Consider the following 27,295-nt stretch of genomic DNA (forward strand, 5'->3'; position numbering starts at 1 on the left):
TATTTACCATATTTCAAAGTACATATAAAATATACTGAAGTCCCACTTAAGTGGTTCAAAAATATCACTCAAAAGTTCAACTAATTGCATTTAATGTAATTTTAAACTGTAATATATTTGCAATCAATTACAAATAACATGCATTTAGGTGGTTGAAAACATTACATTTCATGCTTAAGTGTATTGTTCACTGACATTAAAGTTCATTTTAGTTAACATTAATTGCTTGTTAGTGCATTAGTAGTACACTTTAACCATATTTTAAAGACACTAGAAACAATTATGAAAGTACATATAAAGATGTACTAAAAAGTTTTTGCTTACAGGAAGGATTGTCAGGATATCAATGACCTTTGCTGCAAACGTTAGTCATACCATTCTACAATGTAAGTAAAAACCTAATGCTTTCATTTGTTCTCTTTTTAACTGTATGTATTTGATTTCCTTTAAGATTCCCAATAATAAAATATGTTTTCAAGTGGGGGATAAAGTTTGCTGCACAAAGCATGGCTACATATCAGATAAAGATGATGAGAACATGCACATGATGTTGCTGGAACTTCCCAAGATATTCCAAGTACAAAGAAAACGTAAACAGATTACAGTAAAAAAAATAAAGAATGTGCAATGGGGAAATTTGTGTTTTGTGAAAAATGTCTTGATTTGATGTTTTCTTGCGGTTTTGCAATGCTTTTATTCTGAAATATCTGATATTAAAGTAAACTGACATTTGTTAGGATACGAACTAGTGAACTTGTAGAGTAATTACCTGAATTTGATTGGTGCATTTTTATATTTTACAACCAATCACAGGATGTAACTGAGGAGGATATGGGAGCAAGACGCAAAACAATGCTACCTGACACTTGATGATAAAAATGGCCATCTGGTGACTTGTAACAACAGTGAGCTACAGAGAGACTGTAAACAGTGCCATACTTGGGCAAGAACCATTTACACCTTCCAGGTATTGAGTTCACACACTCTCACTCTTTAAAACACTTTGTCCATCAATGGCCTATTTAAACCCTATATTATCATCTGTCTCAGCTTCAAACCTAATCAGTTGTTTTCTCTCTATCAGGGATCAGAGGCAGAAACAATTGTGTATGTTTTTGGCAGCCGTGGTGAAAACTGGCTGCACGTATACACTGCCGTGACACGAGGTCAGAAGCATGTGTATGTGGTGGGTAGAAAGGGTGACCTCAAAAGAGCCATAGAGAATAAGATCACCCCTCGTAACACACGATTGCGAGGCCGTGTCAAGGAGATAGAAAACTCTTTCACTCAATCTGGCAATTAATTAGTTGAACTGATTATGTTACTGACATTGTGAGTGTCATTGTCTTCCTCCAGTTTTATGAATGTTCCTACTTGTGATTTTGTCATGCTTTTAATGTTCCAAATATTAATCATGCAATCTATGCACTTTCTGTATTTTTTCTAAGGTTTAGAGTTAAAATTTGGGTTTGAATGCCTTCTTTCCTTTTTATTATTACATAAATCAAGAAAATATTACAATATATATTTGTTCTCACTTCTGCATCCCCCTATATTCTACTTTTGACTGTGGACATTCTAAATGTTTTTGATGGCATGTTTATAATTCTTTTATTAGTATTAAGTCTGAAGCATGTAATGGCATGTGCATTTCTAACATTTCATCACAATTATCATTCCAGAATGATTAAAAATAATGATTAAAAATGTTTGAAATGAAAATAAATTCGGTTGATTTCTGTATTAATAACATTTCAAATACATGTTTGAACTATACACTCGTATTTCAATTTTTTTTTTATACTGCCTCTACATCATATGTCTGTTTATGATGTTCCATCATGTTCTATTTACTCTTGCATTGCAGTCATTCTTGAGACATGGGACAAAACATGTCCAGCAATTGTAACTGGTATAATTGTATCAGGTTTAAAAAATAAAGATATTTTCAATTGTAAATGTTATGGGGATTGATAATAGAATGTATTTAACACAATTGTCGCCTTCAATTTAATTTTATCATTATTATGTGGAATCTATGACACTTACTGTCTTCTCACTACATCTAAAACAGTGTGTCCGCAGAGAATGGTTCAATCATTCATATGCAATAACATGGACAGAAATGTTTTTTAATGATGCAAAAGTAACACTATCTCATATCAAAGCAAGGTTGTTTTTCAGTTTTATAGTTTTAGAATATTTTAAATCCTAATGTTAATATTTCCTGGTCACAACCATGTTATGTCAACACCATCTTCCAATCTCTGAGGAAATTATTTGAAATATTTAGATCATTTTATTCTCCTGAAGCAGGTTCCATTAGCATCTAGCATCAACAGAAAAAAAATATGGCTACATGAACTCCAAATTCCAAATTTGTCAACACCGTCAGATGTCACCACCATATGATTTTGTGTTCCAATGATATATCAAAATACTTAAATGTGACTCTTGAATAAAAGCTTTATAAACAATAACATAATTACTGTTGAGTTTGTTTTAATACAGTAATTGATAGATTCAGTGTATTTGATAGCTAAAGACTACAAATTCAGGTTTTCGTCACCACCGTCAGATATGTCACCTCAGTCAGCTACATATACTGTATTTTGATAATGTTTCATTATGATATTTTATGTTTGTTGTGGAATTGTTGGTCACATATGAAAGTGCAATCTGTCTGCTAACATGAGAATGTGTTTTGAAATGTTATAAACATCTTGAATGCTGTTAAAGATAAAGTTGAACTTATATTACACAGTCCAAGGTAAAAAGCACGTTTTGTTAAAAAAAGAGAAAAGTTGGGAGGTTGTATCAAAGCATAGCTCAGTAGCTTAGTACATATAAGATACATACATGTAGTTTCAATTGTCTGAGTACATCAATTGAGTTTTTTCAATTTTGCACCTTGTATTGTCCCACTTCTCAAGAATGACTGCTTGGTGATTTTACTGATAGGAAGCTGCACATAAAACTGAACGGGACTTTTATTTTGACGTGATGTGATTGGCTGTTTACAGTCATGAACTTTGTCCTGAACCGCGAACAATCGAAATCATCTACCTGACTAAAGTCTGCGCCTCGGTCTGCAGGCAACATGGCGCTGCAAAGTCCCACCGCTGGATTAAAAACCATAACTGGTTACATTTTACCAGAACGGCACCCTGTACAGTCAAACCAAGAAGACGTTTCAAAAAGTGAAGATGAAGAAGAGGAAACAGAGCCTGAATTTCTGGACATGAAAGAGATGGATTCTGTTTCATCAGGGGGGAGCATGTTTAAATCTTCTGTGCCAGCTTCAAAAGAAGGTTGACTAACAAACATTTGTTATCCAGGGGGCTGTTTCACAAAACACGTTTACCAAATAAACCAGGTTTATTTCAGTTAGTCTGACTTATTCATTTGATTTGGTTCAAAATAAGTCAGACTAACTGAAACAAGCCTGGCTTGTTTTATGAAACAGCCCCCAGATGAAACCGTTTTTTGCAGCAGTATCACACACTTAACAATTGTAGCAATATAAACATGTTTTAGGTATTTTCTGTACACACATCTATGTTTACTTGTTAAGTATACTTAAGTAACCATGTTTACGTTTAACACGTTTCAAGTTACAGAGATAACTTGCCAAAATGCCATATAAAATACAAAAAAAGTATACATTTATTATATGTTCTTATGAGTTATGGATACTTTTACGCTTAATTTGTCATTAATTTATGTTGGTGTAACAAAGTATAGTCCTACAATCTACATTGTTACAAGAAAACATAATCATATTTGCAGGTTATGTATTTGCGAAAGAAGCCTGTTTACAATTTACACTGTTTACACAAGTAATTGAATTTACAGTTTACACAGTTAGAAAGTAAGCCTGTGTACAGTTTTCACTGTTAAAATAATCATATTTACATATTAGTACAAACGTTTAGTACATTTTACACCGTTATGTGTAATGATTTTTTAAGTTTACACTGTTTCACTTAAAATCACCATATTTTGTCTCACTTCTTTAAGAGAAGTAAAGCTTATTTGTACGTTGACTTGTATTATATTTGTTTATATACATATACAGTCTTTTTTAGGGACCAAAATGCTTCATGCATGTCTTATCCTCTTCTTTTGCAGTGGCATTGATGGCTGGTAATAAGACGTATCGGGTTGATGGCCGTTTTCTCCTCCATGATCCCTGGTGGGAGGTTACCTGTACAATTCGCCTAGGCCTGCACAAAAATTTTGTCAAAGGCTTCCCCTCCTACAGGCTCCGCACTGATCTGGGAATAGAGGGCCGGTCACTTGTGTCTCTCTTTCTTAAAGCATGTGGGGCAGAACCTGATTTTGTTAACATGTTTATGGAGTGGTTGCCCATCAGCATACATGTGGAGCCTGTCAATGTGCTGGACGTCCTGCAGAATTTTGAAGATTCATCTCCTGAGAATAAAGCTGTGGCTGAACAGCTCAAGTCAAAAGTCAATTGCTCAGGTTGGAAATGTATACATGCTTACTTATATAATTTGCATAACACATAAAGTAATTTTTGGTAAGATCTGAAGTAACTTCCTATAGCTTAATCTGATGCCTAAACCTTAAATATACACTTCTGCATGCATAATGAATATGAAAAATTGATACTGAAATCATAATCATGTCCTTGATCTTTAAACGAAACAGCGGCTTGGGGACATGTGAGAGTTGCCAGCTTGTACCCTGAAATCATGAAATACTTACCAACATTGCTGCCAGGCCAGTTTATGGACATAATAAACAAAGGAAGGATGGAACACATGCCAGAAACTTCTGAACGAGTTGATTCTACTAGTCAAGAACGAAGCAATACAAATGTATTGGCCAAACTTGAGAACCTCATTAAAACTGATGTATGGAAGCTGGGCTTCAATTATGTAAGATTGCCACTCTGGTTGTTTGGTTTTAAATCTTAAGCTCACTTTATTTCCTTCATTATTTTGTATTGTTTAATATGAATATTTTTCAAACTTTTTTAACAGATCATGTTTAAAGAATTACATCTGGTCCGGTGTGAAGCACAAATGGAGGCCTTCAAGCTCTGTCAATTATTTTGGAGTATCCCGGTGCTGCAACGTAACGCCTTGCTGTTGTATACAGATCTGAAAAGACACTGCAGAACGACTGGCAGCACATACGCCGATCGGGAGCTGCTGGAGAAGAATATATCGGATGAGACGGGACATCTGGGTGCCTGGGAAGCATTACGTTTTCTTGTGGAGCAGGGGGTGCTTAAAAGAGAAGGTGACAGGGTGGCACTTCGGAACCTCTTCGGCTACGAGAAAGGCATTGCCGAATGCTTGAGAGGCCTGCTTGAGGGAGACCCCTGGAAGATCCACTTGGATGTGAGAGAGGTTCTTCGCGACGCTCAACTGGATAGATTAAGGGCGAAGGCCCGTGAAAAACACAGTATGACTCGTTCAAGGAAATCTAAGATTGACGCAAAAACGTCTGTCTCAGAAGCACAAAATGACATTGTTCAGGAGGTTAAGGTTGAGCAGATGGATCTTGCTTTTCCCCAGCCTGATACTTCAAGTGTGGTCCACCACAATGGAGAAATGAAAACATGTGATTCTCCTCAGTCCTATGACATTACAAAACTCACCATTAAAGAGGAACATGTAACTTCAGACTCCGACTCCTCAAATGACTCCACTTACTTCGACATTGATCCATCAACTATAGAGTTAGACCTCGATCAAGTGCGAGCAGCAGAAATGATGTGCGCCAACCCGGTGACCGTGATCAGTGGGAAGGGTGGTTGTGGGAAGACCTCAGTGGTCAGTCTGGTGTTTAAGGCGGCCATGGAGCAACAGACAAGTGACAGAGAAGAGGTGCTGAAGGCCTGTGAGGACTTTCAGAATGACTCTCAGGGGTCCAGTAATGGGCTGCTGTCAGATGTTCACGAGGAGAAAACAAATAATGAAGGGAGTGACAATGATGACAAACCTGTGGAGGTTCTTCTCACTGCACCTACAGGGAAAGCTGCTTCACTTCTTACCAAGAGAACTGGTTTCACTGCTTATACTATGCACCAGGTATAGTCTGCGTAACCTAACCTAACATAACTTTACATTACATAGAATTTCCTAATATATCCTTACATAAGTTAAAAATTACACAAAGATACAATTTAATACAAAAAAACACAAGATACAGTTTAATAACAGCTTTACATGACTTACATTTCAAATCTTACACTTCTGCAACATAACATTTGATAACATAGTGTTACATAAACAACTGCACTACATAACAATTTCACAAATTAACATGTTTACACTACATAACATTTAATAACAACTTTACATACAACTTTATATCAAAACTTTGCATAACATTAGTGTTACGTGTCTTAAACTTTACATTAATTGCATAAAATGTCATAATATAATAATAATAATAATAATAACATAACTTTACATTACATAGTATTTCACAGCATTATATGCCTTGAACATTTCAGAACTTAATTTTAATTATTGTATTACATTTGTTTTTACAGTGGAACTTGTGGTTACATATACTTAATGATACACTATGATATTTCATGACATTGTGATTTAAACAACATTTACATTTACTTAAATGACAAAACTTTAGAATACATTTCATACATTACACTTGTACAAGGTTTGTCAATGGTTAATGTGCTTTTGCTGTTTTAACATATCTTCAGTGAATAAATATTATTCTATATATATATAGCACAAAATGTTAATTTTAGCAAATATATGTGTTTCAGTTGCTATAAATACCTTGTGTTACTTGCATATATCACAAAAAAAATCCCCTTTCAGGTTTTATGGAGTTTCATGACCACAGAAAAAGATCAAAGTGGAAATCCAGAAGAATGGAAGTTCTCAAAGGTGCGGGTGCTGGTGGTCGACGAGGGGAGTCTGGTATCTGTTCAAATCCTTCACTCCATTCTCAGCATGCTTACCAAACATGCAGAACTCCAGAAGTTCATCCTTTTGGGTAAAGGCAAATTGCACACATAATATTTCTTATTTAGAGCTTATTTGCAATGTATTTTATTGGCATCTTTATTCTACAGCTTCTTGTATTATTAAACTATTTTTTTATTGTGTCTGCAGGAGATGTGAGACAGTTGCCTAGCATTGAGCCCGGAAACACATTGTACGATCTTTTTGAAGGCCTCAGGAAGGTCCGATGGGCCATTGAGATGCGAACCAACCATCGTGCCGAGTCTGAGCTCATCGTCAGAAACGCTGGACTGTGAGCAGATAGTTTGTATTCTTAAATATTTTATGGGGTTTTATATATATATTCATTCCTACAAACTTCCTAGTTTTAGTTCCTTTGTGGTTTGCAGACTATTGTGTGTGTTTATGTAATATGGGCTTAAACCTTTATTAATTTATTAATTATACTGTTGTTATTTCCATAAACTTTCAGCATCTCAGAGATGGGTAAAAAAAAACATTACAGTCCTCTGGAGTTTGATGCCACTGTAAACATGATGAGACCTTCCAAAGTGCCATCTGACAAAAGGTTCATTTTTGTCAAAATCTGTGGTGAAAATGATAGATTTGGTAAGTGAGCAGTTATGAAATATGTGAAAATTTTGGATGTCTTTTAGTGGATTTATTCTTTTAACACTTAATTATTCTAAGCTGGGACTGTAGAATGATGTATGGTTTACACTGTGCCTCAGAAGCACTAAAGGTGTGAACCTGACAGCCCATACAATCAGAATATCAAAAGAAACACTTAGATCACATTTTGGTTCCTGTATGTCTAGCATATTGCAGGTTTTCAATGGATAGTACCTGAAAATACACTTCCTGTCACACATTCGACACCTTGGGTTGAGATCAATCAATCCAGAAGCTAAACAGTCATCTTCAACTTCCCCACAAGCACCTCAGTGCAACTTTATTGCAATTAGAATTCAAATACATTGTTGAAATGCCGAAACAGTAGAAGATCTAACACTGACCAATAACAAAAGCATCATTGGATGCTGTGCAATTTTACGTATTCACTATAATGGGCAAAAAAAGTCTGTATTTGAAGTTTATTTAATTATGTTTTACTGCATAGACCTCCAGGATGCCATTACATTCTTACTCAAGGAAGGTCCTGGACTGGAGGATCATAAATTGTCACAGTTTGTGGCTTTCAGGAGGTAAAACAGATTACGCTTTGTCGTACTATGCTGAGAAGACAGTCTTTTCCAGCAAATGTTGATCTTGAAGCTAAAATTTCTGTTCTTATTGTTCACAGGAAGGACTGCGAGTTGATCAATGAGCTTTGTTGCAAACATTATTCTCAACATATTACAAGGTGTGTAAATAGAAGTTAAGTTTTGTTACAACTAAATAAGCAGGACACTTTCTTTTTTTGTTGCTATAAACATTTAGAATTTTTCGCAGCTTTATAGGTTACATTTTTAGCCAAATATTTTGGTCTTTTTATTTATTTTCATTCATTTCAGGATTTCCAAAAACAAATTGAACTTTCAACCAAATGATAAAGTTTGCTGCACTAAGAATGGCTACATCAGAGACCATGAGATGAAGAAAGAAGTGACTTCCTTTGATACTGCCAGAGCTGTACAAGATAGCACTCGATCTTCCCATGATAATGCTGGAAATCAGACTCAAAATAAACAGACGAAAGAGAAGAGAGAGCGCCTGTGCAATGGGGAAATTTTCTTCATTAAAGATGTACTGATGTTTTATTTAACAATTTATATATGTTTTCTGGCTTGAGAAATAGTCTTTTTATGTTTTTAAATGCTTGGTTTTGAGTAAGCACATGAGTAATTATTGATTAATTTAACTTGCCCTTGTTATTCTACATCAATCACAGGATGTGACTAAGGAGGATGAGGAAAAAGGACATAAAATGATACGCTATCTAACACTAGATGATGACAACGGCCGTGTGGTGACTTGTAGCTACAGAGAGCTACAGAGAGAGTGTAAACTGCGCCATGCTTGGGCAAGAACCATTCACACCTTTCAGGTACTGATTCTTTTTGTTCATTTACAGCTCTCTTCACACCTGACATTAGCGTTTGTCTCAGCTTCATGCAGCTAATTTGTTTTTTTCACTTTAGGGCTCAGAGGCCGAAACTATTGTGTACGTTCTTGGAGACAGCATTGCTCAAAACTGGCAGCACGTATACACTGCAGTAACACGTGGTCAGAAGCGTGTGTATGTGGTGGGTAGAGAGCATGATCTAGAAGGAGCCATCAAGAGATGGATTATCCCTCGTAACACACGATTGTGCCGCTTCGTCACAAATGTAGTTTCCCAACAAGGTCATGAAGATTTTTTGACTCCGTCTGCCTGCAGTCAGAATCAAGTAGAAACTCCTGTGAACCACGGTTTCGGCCCTTCACAGTCTACACCAGTGGCCTCACAGACCCCTATTCGCCACCACTCGAAGCTCTCCAGACCTTCATGTGTACGACACCTCTACGAGGATGAAAATGAACAAAGCCATCAAACGTCCAATATCTCTTTACAAGATGATGTAGCATTCAGTCAAACCTACTCTTGGTCACCTATGGACGAAGTGCAGAATGAAGATGCATCGGAATTATCCAGTCATGTTGAAAATGCACCATTGTTAGCAGCTGTCAGCTCTCCCTCGATTGAATGCAGTAGGGGCTCTAAACGGTTCATTCCTGTGGACATCTGCAGTACACCAACTAAACAACCAAAGGTAATGGATGCACTAGAACATCTGGAAATGATCGACAAAAAATGTGCCATTATGTAACTGTGATAAAAAATAAAAACAATATTACTGAATGTTTGATAGAAGAAGATCTCAATAAGCTTTACTTGCCACATGCACATTGGTGCAGTGGCATTGTAATTGTGCAATGATGAAGTAGTATGTATTTACACAAATAAATTATAAATTAAATGAGATGCAGCAAAGCAATGAAACAAAAAGTTCAAACAGTTGTCCATGTAATATAAAGCACTCAATTGAATGTGCAGAAATTATCACTTTAATGGGATGATGTGTCAGATCTTTATGTTTAAGATGATCAAATTCATTGCAAATTATTTTCAAAATATAGAATGCCCATGTGATATTGGAAATGTAAGTCGTATACCAAAGGTTTTTGGCTGAATGTACATAACATTCTGTCATCTCCTTTGCAGCAAACCACTTCAGAAGAGTCTCCGCTGGGCAGCTCAAGGCTGAAGCTTCTGTCCATTACCAGTCCCGGCCCCAAATTAGGCAGACAGCTCTTCCCAGACAAGACATGTTCTCACAGGGAAAAGCCTTAGCGTGGTCAAGGCTAAGACCAGACATGCCACAGCTGGAAAGAATATAATTAATGCAGTTTATTTGGTTTTTCAGAGGATTTGGATGAGCACGAGTTAGCATTTACATAATGATTAATTATGAATTTGCTAATTTCACTCATGACTTCTGTTATCTAAAATAGTACTTTATTGTGCAATAATAGTAATCAAGAAAAAGAATGCCAAGAATAACTATATCCTATTATATATTGTGGCTCTGTGGAAGAAATCTGCGATTTCTATCTGCTTAGACATCCTTAGAAAAGCATTATTCTTAAATCATATGTAACTAACAATTGTGTAAAAGAATGATAAAATCTGAAGTGCCATTTTACCATACCTACAAGAAAATGTTATCGTATGTAGATCAGATTTGTAATTGAAGTCAACTTGTCCTTGTTTATTACCATGTCATTTTAAAACACTTTTATATATTTATCTCATATTTTACTAGCAAACTTGTTAAGGTACAAACGTGTTATGCAGAATATATATATAACAAAAAAACTCCCCTCAGTGTTTATATAATGTAAATCACAGTTTCTATCTATTAGGGCCAGAGCAATGTTTTGGATTTAGGATGTCTTAGCAACTGTTAGGGTGCACTTTAAAATCTCATTAAGGTTTGATTGGTCATTGTATTATTATTGCCATAATTTCACTTTTTATTTAAAGCCTGAAGCATGTGACAGGTTTATTTCAAAAGCTCAGTATGACAGGTGTCTAACAATAAACTAGACTGAACAGTAGCATTTTTTGTTTCTTTTGTTGTTTATTCAAGTTCAAATGCATGTTTGATCTATGTATATGAAACACTCATTTCATGTTTCGCACCTTGTCCTTTAAACTTCTTCACTTATTTTAATATATTTTATATACATTAAACATTTAAAATTTAAGTTAATTTCAAGCTGCATGGGTAAATCGAGGAAATATTTTACGCTGAGTGTGAAAACAGAACAGCAAGTACTTTGATTAAAATATTTTTTAATATAGCCTTATTTTAATTAGGCATATTTTCGCATACAGGAAACACAATGTCAGATACTCTCTTGTTTATTGACTCTTATTTCTCTTCAACAAGAAATTTGTAAACGTTTGGAGCCTTCGCTATTAAATACAAACAAATAACGTCATCATTCTACGCCCTGAAATGATTGGCTGAAAGAGTTCTACGGCAACTTCTCAGTGACGAACAACCCCGGAAGACGCGTGGTGTTAAAGCTGTCAGTGCTGTGATACTACATGACAAATTAAATCGATCGTTTCATTCAGTAATTTATTTTTCATCATGTCCGCTAGAAACCCAGTAATGGATCTTGGTGAGCTGTTTTTTTTTAAATCACTTAATTCTATCGTATTATCATTTTCTCCAAACGAGTCAAAGCTTTTACATTAATCTATACCGCTGATTTTTCCCACGTGATACTGTGAGCATTAGATTAAACAGGGCAGAAAACAAAACATTAAGTTTTTTATTTGTGTAAGTGGTGTAATTTTGTCTGTACGTCTAATATTGAACATGTAAAGTGCAAAGTATATTCTTGGTGTTGTGTGTAGTTAATTTTTAACTCCCATCTGACCAGTTATGAACTCCCAAATTCAACCCTTTGCTGGACTTTGTAATTAATTTTAAATCTTATTCTGGATTTCGTTCTTCTATATATACAGTTGATTTCAGTCCATTTAGTAATGAATCTCACATGACTTATGTGTCTCGTGACTCACATTGACCAGAGGGAAATAACAAGACAAAACTGACTTTAAAAGCTCTTTTATTATTCATTCTTGCTTTACTTTAGATCTCGAATGGGTGTCGAAAGTCAGAGTCAACACTCAGGCTGTTCTTAAACGAGCTCAGCAGATCCAGGGAAGCAAAGTGGCTAAAAAACAGTGGCAGGTAAACAGTTTACGGTATTTATGATTTTGCTTTATGCCAGCTCAAATGCATCTTTATTGACCTGCATTGTTATTGTAGGCTGCCTGGCTGCTGAAGGCCGTCACATGTATTGATCTGACGACACTCGCTGGAGATGATACACCTTCCAATGTCCATCGACTCTGTATGAAGGCCACACAGCCGATCCGCCATGATCTGCTGAAGAGCATGGACATGCACGACAAAGGTGCCTCTGTCTGGAGGATTGTTTCTGATATCACATCATCCCTCTTGGTGCACTTGAATAACTGATTCCACATCTCTCTGTTATCTTCTGTTACTAAGATTGCAGTTTGCAATAATGTAAAATGATTTTTTTTCCCTTAAACGTAACTAATAATTAATTTAAAACCATTTAAACCTATTAAACAAATTACTGTTAGAAGCATTTTAGATCATAATAATGGATCAATTAATTCAGAAATTTGGATCCATGCAGATTTACTAGTACTACAAAGTCTTGATAAACTCACTATTGTAGTAAAATATTCAAAATATTTTTTCTTTTTTCTTAGATGTTTCAGATTAAGGCTGTAAATGTAACTTTTATATATGTATTTTGAAAGAAAATAATCAAAAGTGATAGTAAAGAGATTTATAATGTCACCAAAGATTTAGTTTTCAATTAAATGTTGAAAAAATAATTACAGTTTCCACAAAACATATTAAACAGCATGACTGTTTTCAAGATTGATAAAAAAGTGATACAAATATTGATATTAAAATTTTCAAGAGCAATTTTTATTTATTATACAATTTAATTGTATTAATGTTATATCTTATATATTATATTTTATATTGTATTTATGGTTGTCAGTAACAATAACATAAGCTTATCACTGTAGATCTGCCCACAAGATGGAGACAAAGCTCTTTTCACAGAAGTTGATTCACTTAAGAGATCAGCGACTTAACAGTGAACAACTTAAATTCTACCGTTTGCTAAATAAAACAGTAGCATGCAACATAATAAACAGACATTAACAGGACTTTTAAACATTTTTTTAAATATATTTTCTTGCTGTATTTTTTTTTACAATTGTGTCTTTTTTTATAATTGTGTATTTATTTTCGGTTTCGCTGACTTGAACACGTGTGTGTGTGTGTGTGTGTGTGTGTGCATGATTTCAGGAATCACGACTGCAGCAGTCTGTGTGTACCCGTCACGGGTGGCTGATGCTGTGAAGTCTCTTAAAGCAGCCAACTCTAGTCTTCCTGTTGCATCTGGTAAGACTTTGAAGCTGCTTATCTTAAAACACGTTTCATTCCTTCCTCAAACATCTTCCCAGAGAGGGTGCAACCGCATTGTCTCACCTCATGCTCTCTTTTTCTCGTTCTCATTGCTTCAGTGGCCACTGGTTTCCCTGCTGGACAGACACCATTGAAAACCCGTCTCGTGGAGGTACAGATGGCCGTGGAGGATGGTGCTACAGAGATCGATATTGTCATAAACCGGACTTTGGCACTCACTGGGCAGTGGACAGGTGTGTGTAACCAGAGCACTAAAGGAATCCAGATACCAAAAACCCCTCCTAAACAAGCCTGCTGCTCTTGGTTTACACAGGTTTCATTCAGACTGAACAGCTGACATTGGCCATAACCATCAGCATCTTTTTCTTTAGTTCTAGAGTGATATTCTTTGAACATACAACTGGAAGAGGGTTAATTTTTGTCTCCTCAGCTCTCTACGATGAGATCCGGCAGTTCAGAGAGGCCTGTGGAGACGCCCATATGAAGACCATCCTGGCAGTGGGAGAGCTGGGAACCTTCACAAACGTCTACAAGGCCAGTCTGGTGTCCATGATGGCAGGTGAGAACATTAAGCGTAGATATCAGATGTGTAATTTAGTTTTAAATTGCAGAAAATGGATTTCTGCAGGAAAGTGCTTGCAGTTGTGCAGCCTTGAACTTTGAAATCATAAAAAAGTCTTGATTATTTTACATTATAATTTTTAACTCATTATCAAAGAAGGTTTTCAAACCATTTATTTCTTAACAGGACGTTAAAAAATAAGGCGTTAAATATACGTCTGTGTCATGTCTCTTTCACTATCTTGTACCATGAGCATGATATATATACAAAATATACGTAAATGTCAGAGGGCATTATTATTATTATTATTATTTTTGGTAATTTATATAATTTAAATGATTGTTATCATTCAGTTAGTCATTCCACATTACTTTGGACAGTGTTATTTTTGGACATGTTTTTCAAATATTAATAATAATAAATTATATTTTTATTACATAAATACTTAAATGTTTTTATGAAATAAGTTGGTCAAACTAATATAAGGTTTTCTTTTTAGGAATTAATTTAACATTTATTTTTTTAATCACCCCCCCCTTATTATATCAGGACAGTTGTGTCAACCTGATATTTTTAACTTCATGCCTTTCAAAAAATATCAATATTAATTTTAATTCAGAAATTAAAAATATTTTTACATCACATTTATATTTTTCATTAAGGATTTAGTTATTATAAATGTTTAGTTATTTAAGTATTTATTTATTTAACATGAATAGTTATGTAACAAATTATTTAACACATTTAATTGTGGGGAAAATGTTTATTTATTTATTTTACTGTTTCGTTTTATTCCCTTTAGTCAGAAAAATGCAGCAATACTGTTTGAGTGCTTGTGCAGTAACAGCATTCACCAGCAGGGACTAACTGCAATAGCTAACAGTTAAATCTGACCTCCTGGTATGATCAAAACTAACAGTGATGCTTGCCTTAGCAAGTTTGATCTTTTGCCCACAGCGTGGCGCCATTGCTCATCCTTTCTGCATCCAGATGTACACACACACACACACACACACACACACACACACACACACACAGAGCAGGCCAGCGACTGTATGCTTAAATAGCCATTGCACATTAAGCCGATTACTGTACCCAATTGTCAGCGGCTCTGATAGGGATCGTTATTAAAATGCATTGCTTTTGTCGCCACGCTCATTCCTTAATCTCCCCTTGTTCCTATGAATTGCGTATGAGGTTTCTGAAATTGAATGATAATTTCACCTATTAATCTGCGACGCCGGAGCTATTTTACTCCCACGCTCTCCGGCAGTGTCCCCCCGCTCCGCCACAAATGAATAGAGCTTCATTACTGTCGCCCGCGTTTAATAACCGTTATCCATTATCGTGTAATTAAGACTCCCCAGAACGAAGCTCAAGGATTATGTCAGTTTGAGGGAGAGGGTGAGCAATAGAGTGAAAGAGTGTTGGAGGAAAGGGGAAGGGGTGGAAAAAAGAGTGGAAAAACACATAGAACGTATCTTTAATGAACTGGAAAATGTTCATCTTGTTCTGTGCGGTAATGAACAGTCATTAGACATGAGGAAGGGCAGGCGGGACTCGGGTGCTGGGGGTTAGAGCTGGGCCACAGTTTGTGGTTCATCCATTAGAAGCGTCATTTTATCTTCTATTTTTATCGGAACGCTGATAAACCATAATTGGCTATGAAGGAGAGGAAGGGAGAAATGAAAGCTCTTATTGATGAACGAACGCACACCCTCTGCGCCCTGCCGACGGGACCATATGTTCTTGTCTAGCCTCCCCTGCCCTCGCGACTAATGTCCTGTCGGGGCGCAAAAATCTGACACCTCTCCGAAGTGCTTGAATGGAGGTGCTAAAAATGTGCAGGACTTTCTATTTTCAGAGCTTGTTGGAGTGAACTTTGACCTGTCGGTCTGAACAAAACAAGTGTCAGATGGAAGTTTTTGGGGTTGTTAACGAAGTCACAATTAGAATGACTAACCGTGTGACCCGGAGTACGCAGATGCATTCTGACAATTGAAAACATGTTGTTTTCTTTGAAATCTTTCACTCTCTTTGCACTCATGTCAGTTTTGAAGATCTTAATACAATTTTCAAGAAAAGTTTCAGTTTGATGAAAATGTCATATGGTGTAATCCTCAAGTAAAAATGAACGGCTTATTTTCCTTACAATTTGAATACATGTGATTACATACATCTGGATGGTTATGTTCAAAAAGGTTTATAAAAACGTCAAAATTATTCACAATATGGTTAGTTGCTAAATGTCATGTGACTCATAAAATACAATGACATTTACCTTGAAATATGTGACCCTGGACCACAAAACCTTAAGTCGCACAGATATATTTGTAGAAATAGTCAACAATACATTGTATGGGTCTAAATTAATGATTTTTCTTTTATGCCAAGTATAAAGTAAAGAACAAATTCCATGAAGATATTTTGTAAATTTCCTACTGTAAATGTATCAAAACTTAATTTTTGATTAGTAATATGCATTGCTCAGAGCTTCATTTGGACAACTTTAAAGGCAATTTTTTTTTTTCCAAGATTGAATTTTTTTTTGCACCCTCAGATTCCAGATTTTCAAATATTTGCATCTCAGCCAAATATTGTCCCAACAAACCATACAACAATGGAAAGCTAAATTAATTCAGCTTTCAGATAATATATAAATCTCAATTTTAAAAAATGGATCCTTATGACTGGTTTTGTCATCCAGGGTCACATATGTGTTGTATATGACTTCAATTTTTTTATTATTATTTTAAATATATATTTAATTTATGTTTTCTCATGTCTTCTCAAGATTTTAATTATCTGATTTTAATTGCTTAGATAATAGGTAATAAATAAAGATCCTTACTGCTTGAATACATATAAGTGTTTAATGATTATGTTCAAAAAGGTTTTTTTAAATATTCTTAAAAGTCAAAATTTATATAATATGGTTAATTATTTTAATTTTTTATAATTAATGTTTTTTTTCCTTCTCAAGATTTGTATTATTTAATTTTAATTTGCTTAGATAATTCATACAGTATTTTCCTTACAACTGGAATACATGTGAGTGTATGTCTTAATGATTATGTTCAAAAAGGGTTTTAAAAGTATTTTTTGAGGTCATATATCATATTTTGAGGTAAATATTTTTTCTTAATTTTGTTGGACAATTTGTTGGACAGTCGTACAATACATTTCACTACATGTCGTACTATGTATGTATATGTATGTGACAAATAAATTAGAATTTGATATTGTCTTTTGGAGAGCCATCACATGACACTAACCATACTGCGATAGATTCATAAAAATGTCAAATTATTTGATATTAAGAAGACTTGTTGACCTTTGTATACAGACATGCTTTTTGGACAGAGATGCTTTTTGGATGATATGGATAAGCTTTTCAAATAATAATAATAGACATTTTCACACACACATAAAATAATTGTCTACATTGGCTTTTTTGGCCTAAATACTCAAAGTGGACCAGACTTCATGCCAGTAGTCAAAAGGTTTTGTGTCTCCTTTACTTTTTAACCACTAGGATCTGACTTCATCAAAACTTCAACTGGCAAGGAGTCTGTCAATGCCAATTACCCCGTTGCCATAGTAATGGTGCGGGCCATCCGTGATTACTACTTAAAGACAGGCTATAAGGTAAATGACCCATAGTACTTCCAAATCACCTTCTTTTTCATGAATCATCCAGCCTGTTTGACTGATGCATTTGTTGTTCCTCAGGTGGGTTTCAAGCCCGCGGGAGGCATCCGTACGGCACAGGAGTCCCTGGTGTGGCTGACCCTGATGAAGGAAGAGCTTGGAGACGAGTGGCTCAATCCTCACCTTTTCCGACTGGGAGCGAGTAGCCTGTTAGCTGACATCGAACGGCAGGTAATTAAACCAACACAGTGTTTCACACTCTCAAAGCTGCTCTATTCTGGCTTCAGGCGTGATAAACTGATAATTACCACCCATTATGGATGGAAACAGACACTATTCAGGGAGTGCAGAGTCGTGACCCTGGTCTCCTGTGGTGAATAGGATATAGATTAGCCCTTTTATTTTTGTATTAGAATAAATGTAGCTGCTTTTGACAAAGCTTTTATCAGCTTAGATTTGCTGAAGCTGAATTATTTTTTAATCTGTCTTTTTAATGTTACAGATTTACCACTATGTGACCGGACGCTATCCTGCGTATCATGAACTTCCTATGGCCTGAATCTGTGAAAAATCAGGGGAGATTTGAGCCAATGAAAACGGTTCAGATCAGCCAGGGATGTAATGGAAAGACATCACACCTGTTTATGAGGTCAATTGTAAAGAAAAGTCGTGAAAAGTCACCCAAAAATTTTAATTTTGTCATTTATTCAGTTGTTTCAAACCTGTAAAATGTTTCTTTCTTTTGTTGAACACAAAATAAGATATTTTGAAGAATGTTGGTTAGGGATGGGAACCGAGAACCGGTTCTTCTTTAGAACCGGTGCCCAGTGAATCGATTCCTTGGAACCGTTAGCGTACCTGCTTAACGATTCCGCTTATCGGTTCCGCTCGTTGCAAATGTGTCATGACATCACACACGCGCTGCGTTGTTTTGGTTACGCAGCAAACATGTCATCGAGGCGATCTAAAGTGTGGTTATATTTCACTCGAAAAGACACCAATGCGGTCATTTGCAACAGTTGTAAAAGTTTAATTTCGGCAAAAGGGGGAACTACCTCCAATATGCAGAAACATTTGGCCACACAGCACGCAATTCATTTGCAGGACTGTCGCGTGTTTGATACACTACTACTTAGCGACACAGCAACAACAAGTGAGTCAAGCAGCAGCGGAGCTAACGAGACACCAACTGATAGTTGTGGTCTTTACAGAAGACTTCTTTGTATTTTGTATGTCAGTTGAGTTTAATTTTGTTTCAGGTTGAATATTCCCAAAGGCACATGCTCTTCCTTGACTGTTTACAGTCTTGTTTTTTTTTGTTTTTATGGCACTTAAATGGCAGTTTTATTTTTTTATTTTTCTGGACCAATGAATGTGAAAAATTCTATAGGTCCCTGGACTTTACTTTGTAGCTCACCTACTTTTAGGTTTGTTCTGAGGTTGCTACACATAATTTGTGTATACTCTGAGTATGTGCTGTGTTCTTATCAGATATTAAAGTGAGTTAATACAAACAAAACAAATTTGTACTTATTCCTTCACCCAATGAGAATCGATAAGAGAATCGATAAGGAATCGGATCGATAAGCAATATCGATAATGGAATAGGAATCGTTAAATTCTTATCAATTCCCATCCCTAATGTTGGTAACTAAACAGTTGACGGTAGCCATTGACTTCCATTTTGTGGAAAAAAAATACTATGGAAGTCAATGGGTACCGTCAACTGGCTACCAACATTCTTCAGAATAACTTTTTTTTTTCAATGGAAGAAAGTAACTCACACAGGTTTGGAACTAGTAGAAGGTGAGTAAGTGATGACAGAATTTTTATGAACTATAACTTTAAATGAAGTCCAGTATCTGTCATAAACTAAGAATATCTTTTATTCCAATGTATAAACTTGAAATATGAATGTCTTTTTAAAGATATCTTGTATAATAATTCAAACCCAAGAGCATTTCTGGATTTCTGGATGACATGGTGCAACCTGAACCATCAGAAGTAAAAGTGCTCTCTTTACATCAGTGTAAAGGCCTCTTGCATCACTTTCTCATATATGCGTTGTTCCTCAGACAAGCGTACAGATCTCGTAAGCTGCACCTGGGGTTACGCTATCACTGTCCGAGGCTGATGTTATTTGACTTCCGCTGAGCTAATTTCATTAATCAAGCGCTGGATGTCAGAAGTGTGTGTTTGGGATTAATTAAGAGGGGTTAAGAGAGTTTAAATGATCAGATAAACCTGTGTGCCAGTTAGAGCTTCGTTTGAAGACAGAGAACTCTCTTTTTCTTTTTCTTCTCCCTCTTTCTTCTTTAATTAAGAGATCTCGGGCCGTGCCCTTGACTGGGATGGAGGATAAATTACTGAATTAATTGTGGAATGGGGAATGAGCCGAGAGGTGCGAGTGGAGCAAGAAGGAAACTTCCGTAAATTTAGTCCAAAAACTGGAGCACAAATAGATTTGTATTCACAGAGAAGCACTAAAAGCTATTCTCTCAAAAGCTTAATAATACCTGCACAAGCACTATTGTAGAGCTGGTATTAGCATTCATAATTATTTAGAATCTCACATTTCTAGATCTATCTCACATGTTGATTGTCAGCTGTGTGTTGTGCCTGTTTCATTAGCAGTGATTCTGGTAGTTTATGAGGCCACACTGGCAGGGCTGAGTAAGAGTGATGGAGCCCCAGCACTCCGTCTGGCTCTCCCCACCTCCCTCAGGCCATGACAGATTAGCTTCACTTACATAAAGGCATGTAGATCATCTGCAATCTGGACCCGTGGCCTGCGCCACCAAGCCAGATAACGCTGAGGGATTGAGTTAGCCTTCAGATTGATTCTCCCCTCCACAGACAAACACTTCCTCTCCTTTGCTTTCTTCCCTGTTTTTCTTCTAGCTCTCGCCTCTCTTTTACTCAATCACGTTCTCTCCTTTAGGCGTTGTATCAGTTGCAGTTGGACTTTGTATTTCATACAAGCTCATATAGCCGGCAGATATAATGTGTATTTTATTAATATTCGTCCTCTCTACTTATCCAACACAAAATAGCGCTTCAATCATGCATTCTAAGCCAAAATAAACAAATCTGACGAAATGATACATGTGAAGAGATATGCTGGTGTATATTATACAGCATTCAAGTGCCAGTAAGTTATATCTAGAGCTAGGTGATATACTGTAGTGTCAAAAAGCCTAAATACGATCCTTAAAGCTATATCTTGATATTTAAGGCAAATTAAATAGTTAAAATCGAGTTTTCTATAGTTTTTTTTTTTCACTCAGTGAACAGAAACAAAACATTAAACAAATATTTATACTTTTTTTTTTTTTTACAAAAACATTTGAATATATAAAAATGCCAAATGGAGACATTATGACGATCCAGCAAGTTGAACTGATTCACAACTGTAATTCAAAAATATCAGAAAAAGTATCATGAATGTACTGTGAATGTGCAATATATTGCCCAGCCTTAGTTTCCGCCTTCTTTCTTTCTTTCTTTCTTTCTTTCTTTCTTTCTTTCTTTCTTTCTTTCTTTCAAATCTTTATGAACACATCCATTTGTTCTTGCAGTCTAATTTGATTATGAGGTCATGCAGTGAATGAAATGTAAATGAACCCAGGAAACAGCTGAAATGCCAAAGGGAATGAATGATTTACATGTGAATTATTCATTAGAATATGTAGGTCTACTGTTGAAGGCGCTGTTTTGCATTTGAAGTGTTTCATTACATTTGATATACAATCTGATACAATTCTTAAAATCCCATAGAAATCTTGTAATGGTAAACCTTGTGGTTCACTATAGCATTCCCAAAGGGGGCCAAAATGAACACTCACCAAGTGCCAAATGTAAGTGAAAATTGACTTTGACAAGTAAATAAAACTTGTTTTCTAGTTGACTGGTAACTCTTAACATAATGGATGTTTTAAGATTTGTAAGAACAGTAATTTGACCTTCAATGCCATCGATGTAAATCAAAGACTCATCACTTGGAATAGCATCCAAAACTATAATATGTGGACCAAAATAAATAATATATAAAATATATAAACAATGCAAAATAATTTTTACAATTTATGAGCTCCTTCATTTATTTATTTATTTTAGCTTTTTTGTTTATGGTATTTTGTTTTATTTTCATGTCAGCTTTGAGCTCTTTTTTGTTTTTGCTGTTTTGTTTTCATTGCAGTTTTTAAACTCATTTTTGTTTTGTTTTGTGGTCAGTTTTTGTGGCTATATGTGGAATATTCTTCCTTGCATAAAGATTCCAAAATTAATGAATACATAATCTAAACTATACAAAGTTGTTATTATTATTAATAGTAATAATAGTATGATTATCAATTATAATTAATGATTTATCAATAAATATTTATGAGTCTATTTATGGACTGCAAATGGATCTTACTTTCCTGACAATTTACAGCTGTGGCAAAAAGTACATTTGGACCCTGATTGGCAGCATTATCAGTCCAGGTTATTGCTAATAAACTAATGTGCATGGGTTCGATCTGTCATATATGTTTAATTCAGTATGTGTGGCATAGATTAGGTGGCTGGTGCAAACGCTCTTGTATATTGTGGTTTGTGAAACAATCTGACTGACTCTGTCAGCTGGTCGCCACTCACTCACTCGCTGACAAATGTCTTTCTTCAGATTGATTGCTTTTCTGCTGTTTTATTCATAAATGTTTTTTCTTTCTCTTTGTTCCTTGAAGCAGTTGTGAAAAATGGTGTGCTCAGGGTGGTGTTTCCAGGCTAAAAAAAATCATTTTTAATGACACGTGAGTCACCTGTCAATACATTCATCACAGGCCGGGATTTTGCGTGTTGGAGGTTTGTGCGTGTGCTTTTCACATATTACCCAGCGGCAACACCAGCCTAGCTCGTAATCAATTGCTATGGAAACATGTTATTCTGTGTGATTAATAGCATACACACATCTTATGTTTCTCTCATTTGTCTAAGAGTTGCTCAAGGATGCTTAAACAGAAATATTCAGCGCTGTGCTGCATTCATTCTGATAGCGTGCCTCTGCTTATCGTTGGCAATCTCTCGGCTGTTGAATTTTAACATACTGAGAGACAAAAGAGAGCAAAACGACTGTAAAAGATCTGTGACAGAATGTCAGAAGTTGTCTTCGAGACGCAGGCGGTGAGATTATGAATAATTGGTAACATTTGTTGAGCTGACATATGACAGTGAGGCCTGACAGTTTTGTGTCAATTGCATGTTAACATGCTTGTTTTGACATCCTCAATTTTGGAGTTTGATAAAACTGATATTGTCCATTTATACGTGTATGGTGTGTGTGCCATGTTGGTGAACTTGCTTTTGACAACTTAACTTTCCAAGCTACATGCTCGTCATAATCTAATATAGTTTAGGGGCAGTCAAGCTACTACTAGAAAATTTGTGGAACACTTTCTTTTTTAATACTATATTTTATTTTTATAAAATTTTTTCATCTTATTTTTTATTTTTTGTTTTGTTTTTGCTTGTTTTGTTTTGTTGTAATCTGATCTGATCTAGAAGAAAATTTGTAAATATTTCCAGGTTTAAATGAGGTAATGATGAAATAAGAATGAAAACATTTAAAAGTGGCAGTGATCTGTCGGTATTTTCCAGATTTATATGTGACCCTGGATGACAAAACCAGTAATAAGGGTCAATTTTTCAAAACATAATCTGAAAGCTGAATGAATATGCTTTCCATGGATGTATGGTTTGTTGGGATCTGACAATATTTGGCAGAGATAAAACTATTTGAAAATCTGATTTAAAAAAAAAAAATCTAAATATTGAGAAAATCGCCTTTAAAGTTGTCCAAATGAAGTTCTTAGCAATGCATATTACTGATCAAAAATTACATTTGGATATATTTACTGTAGGAAATTTACAAAATATCTTCATGGACCTGGACCTTCATGGACTTGGCATAAAAGAAAAATCAATAATTTTGACCCATACAATGTATTTTTGGCTATTGCTACAAATATACCCCAGCGATTTAAGACTGGTTACATATTAGATTTTAAATCTTCGATTTTCATGGTCTCAAACTTAATATTTCCTTCAAAGCAATAGATCTGCCAGAAAGGTTAAAAGGTCAGCTAGAATGAATAATAGTTTTGGAAAATGAATCCTGCACATAAGAAAAGCTGTCCTTCAAGTGCACATCAAGAAATTCCTTTCAGCCACTGGAGAAAAGATTTCTTTTGTTCACTTGGGGTTGAAGGTGATCAAAACTCGCACTTTGCGCCTCATCAACACAGTAAAAGTGAACCAGGCGGAGAAGACAATTAATCTCTAATGATATTAATGATGCAATTAGAACGTATACTAGTTTTCCTGTGAAGGGGAAGGAAACCGTTAGCGATGGCTGTTATCCGGGGACTTCACTAGTGTCAGTCCAAACCCTCTAATACTGCTGTGATGCGCACAACAAAAGAGCCACGGCTTGCACAGCGCCGCTCGTGCAGGAATGTCTCTCGTTGTGTGCAGTTGTCTTTGAATGTTGACCTTGGCACAGAGCTCCCTAGCGACCGAGTAGTGAAAGAATACATGTATATGAGATCAAACCTGCGTTCGGGCCTCACCTGGCACCGGCGGTCTGATGTCTGACTCTCCGAAGAGCCTTAGTTCCAGCCACACTTGTCAAACGCTGCAGCTGAAATTAATGAGGAAAAGTTAATTAGCTTTGATCTCTCTCAGATATGCAGAGGATAAATTATTTGTCATTGACAGATCAGCCAAGTATTTATATTCCATTAAAATGCTACGTGGCTGACGAGATGGAAGGTGAATGGCTTTTACAAAGACTAACGTGAGTTTAACTGTTGGCATTTACCCAATATCAATAAATCTTCATTTAAGTAAAAGGTTATGTAGGCTGACAATAGAAAACTGTACCTTTTGCTTAAATGTTCTTTTAAGCTTTAATCAAGTCATAGACAGTTTATTGTGAATCACAGCTAAAAGATGTTGATTAGTTTTAATTTTATTTACATAATTTTTTTTTTTTTTTTTAGGCAAATCCTCCGTATTGTTCCTGACACATGATCAATTTCTAGCTATTAGCTGGCTAGTTTCACTAGCTGTTGCTATACCATCTATGTTAGCATTAGCATCCAGAACTGACGTTGTGTAAGGTCCTGCCCAGGTCAAAAAGTTTCAGCTAATCCAAAACTTTTCAAGTTAGCATTATGCTAAGCTAGTGGGCTGCACTGTGCACTGGCGACATTTCTATAAAATGTAATTTCGTTGTTTCTTGCACATTTTGCAAGTGCAGTGCTGTATCAGGTGAGCTACCGAGCAAGTTTACAATGTCATAAAATCCATAAATATGCACATATTTAGGCCTATGTGTTGCAAACTTAGTTTACAAATCGTGTGCTATGATAAATGTTTTGAGGTCATAATATAGTACATGGAACTGCATGAAGAGTCTTTATCATCTTTATATCAATAATCTGAATCGCCCCTGTAATAATTTGTGTGGTGAAAATTATTGGTGATTGACTACCACTGTGTTCATTTCAGTTGGAAACTGCAATAATTTACATATTTTTCATGATTAAGCTAAAATAATCATCTGTCATTTCTAAGTAGGCACCTAATTGTGTACCCATTAAATGTTGTCTCAGCCAATTGAATCCATTGGATGAATTTTAGTTTTTGAACATTACATTTTCTCTGGCCTTTTACAACTGCCTGAATATAATATTATTAGTTGATAACTGGTGTTTGCAGTGACCAAACTCAAGCCCTCAGCCTCTTCATAAGTGAGAAACTGAACATTGCAACCTGATATACATTAACAAGGCCATATTTCAGACTGGTTTTGGGTTTTTATCAAACAAAAGGCCACATTTGCTGCACAATCAATATGGAAATACTTGTCTGTGCTCCATATAAATGAAAAAAAGGCTGTAGAGGAGGTTCAGATGGGGAGATGAGTTTCAGGGCGGGGCATTGAAAGATCAAGCTCCATTCGCAAATTACATCATTTGATGGATACTCTAAAAACATGGCGGTGATCTTTATTGATCGTCTTGGTTCTAATCAGTGATTGTAATTATTGACTCCTGTGAGGCCGTTTGGGCAATTTTATAAATGCTGTTTTAAAATTCAGGTTTGCACATCATGAAATGTGCTTATATCGGACCAATTTTCCTATTTTAAATTTTAAATATATACATCCAGGCTTTTGGGCAACTTTTCCCGAAGTAAAATCAAATGAGACTAAACAGGTTCAGATTACACTCTTAAAAGTAATGGTTCTTTATTGATGGTTCCATGAAGAACCTTCAACATCCATGGAGCCTTTCCATTCCACACTAGGTTCTTTATAGTGGAAAAATATACAGTGGACATTTAAAATGTTCTTCATTCATTAAGAACTGTTTACTGAAAGGTCCTTTGGGAAACCAAAATGGTTCACTGTTAAAACCTCCACTTGGAGGCTTTATTGCTCTTTACTTTGTTAAAGAGGTTCTTCACATGAGCATCTGTATCTAGAGAAGCTTGTTGCCCACAGTGGATCTGCGCTCATGCAGCCTTACTGCGGACAGGTTTCCTGAGGTGCTTTACGCCAGCATTAATCTATATTAAATTATTTAGTTTCACAAGATGAAAGCCTGTTGTTTGTTTAACCAAACTTTCCCAGGTTCAGTCACTGCCTGAAGCCTAAATGTTGAAGATACAGAGAGAGCGAGAGAGTTAACGCAACCCAAACATGTTCTTCAGGCGTTCTCAGTTCTAGAAATCAGCATCAGCACTGCTCGTTCTTATATATTAAACATATGTAAGCATTACTATATTCAGACCTACCAACAAGGGGCAAATTTATCAGCAAGTCCACTCCATTGTTGACAGGTCAAAGGGATCTTTTTATTAGCCTTAATGCTGGGAAGAGATCCGCCAGCGTGTAGGAGATGGAATAGTTGTTTGGAATGGGGATTCTCAGCGGACTCTTCTGAGCTTGTCAGCTGGTGTTTGAAGTGTGCGCTGACATTGGGAAAAACTCAAGGGCAGGGGTTGAGCAGGAAAGGAGGGGAGCCAAAGAGAACAGAAGAGGGAAAAACAAAGACAAAGGCGACTTCACACAACTTGTAAGTGGCGTTTGTGTTTTAAGTTGCTTGTGTATGTTTGTATATGTGTGGAGAGAGTTGCTTCTTAACTTTTTTTTATTAAATATGAGATATAACCGTTTCCCTCAGAGACCTTCGAAAGGCTTAAGAACCTCAAGAATCTGGCAAAAAGACCTTCAGTTTTCCACCTGCTCATCACTTTGAGAATCAACCAACATGAAAGAAAATGGAGAAGGACACTTCACTTAGTCTGCACTCAGGTGTGTCTCTCTCTCTTCATCTGGAAGTAAAGAAAGGAACCAGTGTACTTTTAGGAACTTTGAACATGTTATGAAACGCTACAGGGCCTGCAAACGTCCCTTCTGGGGTGGGATGGTGTTCAGTTGAATGTCTTGTTGTTTCCACAAACGTGTTTTGCAGCCAAGAAGACACCCTTCAGTTTGAGGTGAATGTTTTTGTTGGCTC

General features: G+C 35.9%; 2 protein-coding genes across 2 annotated transcripts; both read left to right on the plus strand.

Moving 5' to 3' along the window:
* The first annotated feature begins 3,000 nt into the window (after window positions 1-3,000).
* Window positions 3,001-11,077, plus strand: LOC306858451 (DNA helicase B-like). The gene is made up of 13 exons (XM_079399009.1): window positions 3,001-3,311; window positions 4,132-4,485; window positions 4,675-4,904; window positions 5,010-6,065; window positions 6,828-7,005; window positions 7,125-7,266; window positions 7,447-7,583; window positions 8,095-8,179; window positions 8,278-8,337; window positions 8,489-8,720; window positions 8,866-9,021; window positions 9,116-9,727; window positions 10,180-11,077. Exons 1-13 carry the CDS (start codon window positions 3,101-3,103, stop codon window positions 10,306-10,308), a joined length of 3,582 nt encoding a protein of 1,193 aa, XP_079255135.1. The 5' UTR covers window positions 3,001-3,100; the 3' UTR covers window positions 10,309-11,077.
* Window positions 11,078-11,505: 428 nt separating this feature from the next.
* Window positions 11,506-21,761, plus strand: LOC306858383 (deoxyribose-phosphate aldolase-like). The gene is made up of 9 exons (XM_079398896.1): window positions 11,506-11,648; window positions 12,129-12,226; window positions 12,305-12,452; window positions 13,397-13,492; window positions 13,615-13,749; window positions 13,947-14,075; window positions 17,614-17,726; window positions 17,811-17,960; window positions 18,232-21,761. Exons 1-9 carry the CDS (start codon window positions 11,618-11,620, stop codon window positions 18,286-18,288), a joined length of 957 nt encoding a protein of 318 aa, XP_079255022.1. The 5' UTR covers window positions 11,506-11,617; the 3' UTR covers window positions 18,289-21,761.
* Window positions 21,762-27,295: the final 5,534 nt, after the last annotated feature.

This window comes from Barbus barbus (assembly GCF_936440315.1).
Source record: "Barbus barbus genome assembly, chromosome: 39".
Taxonomy (NCBI): domain Eukaryota; kingdom Metazoa; phylum Chordata; class Actinopteri; order Cypriniformes; family Cyprinidae; genus Barbus; species Barbus barbus.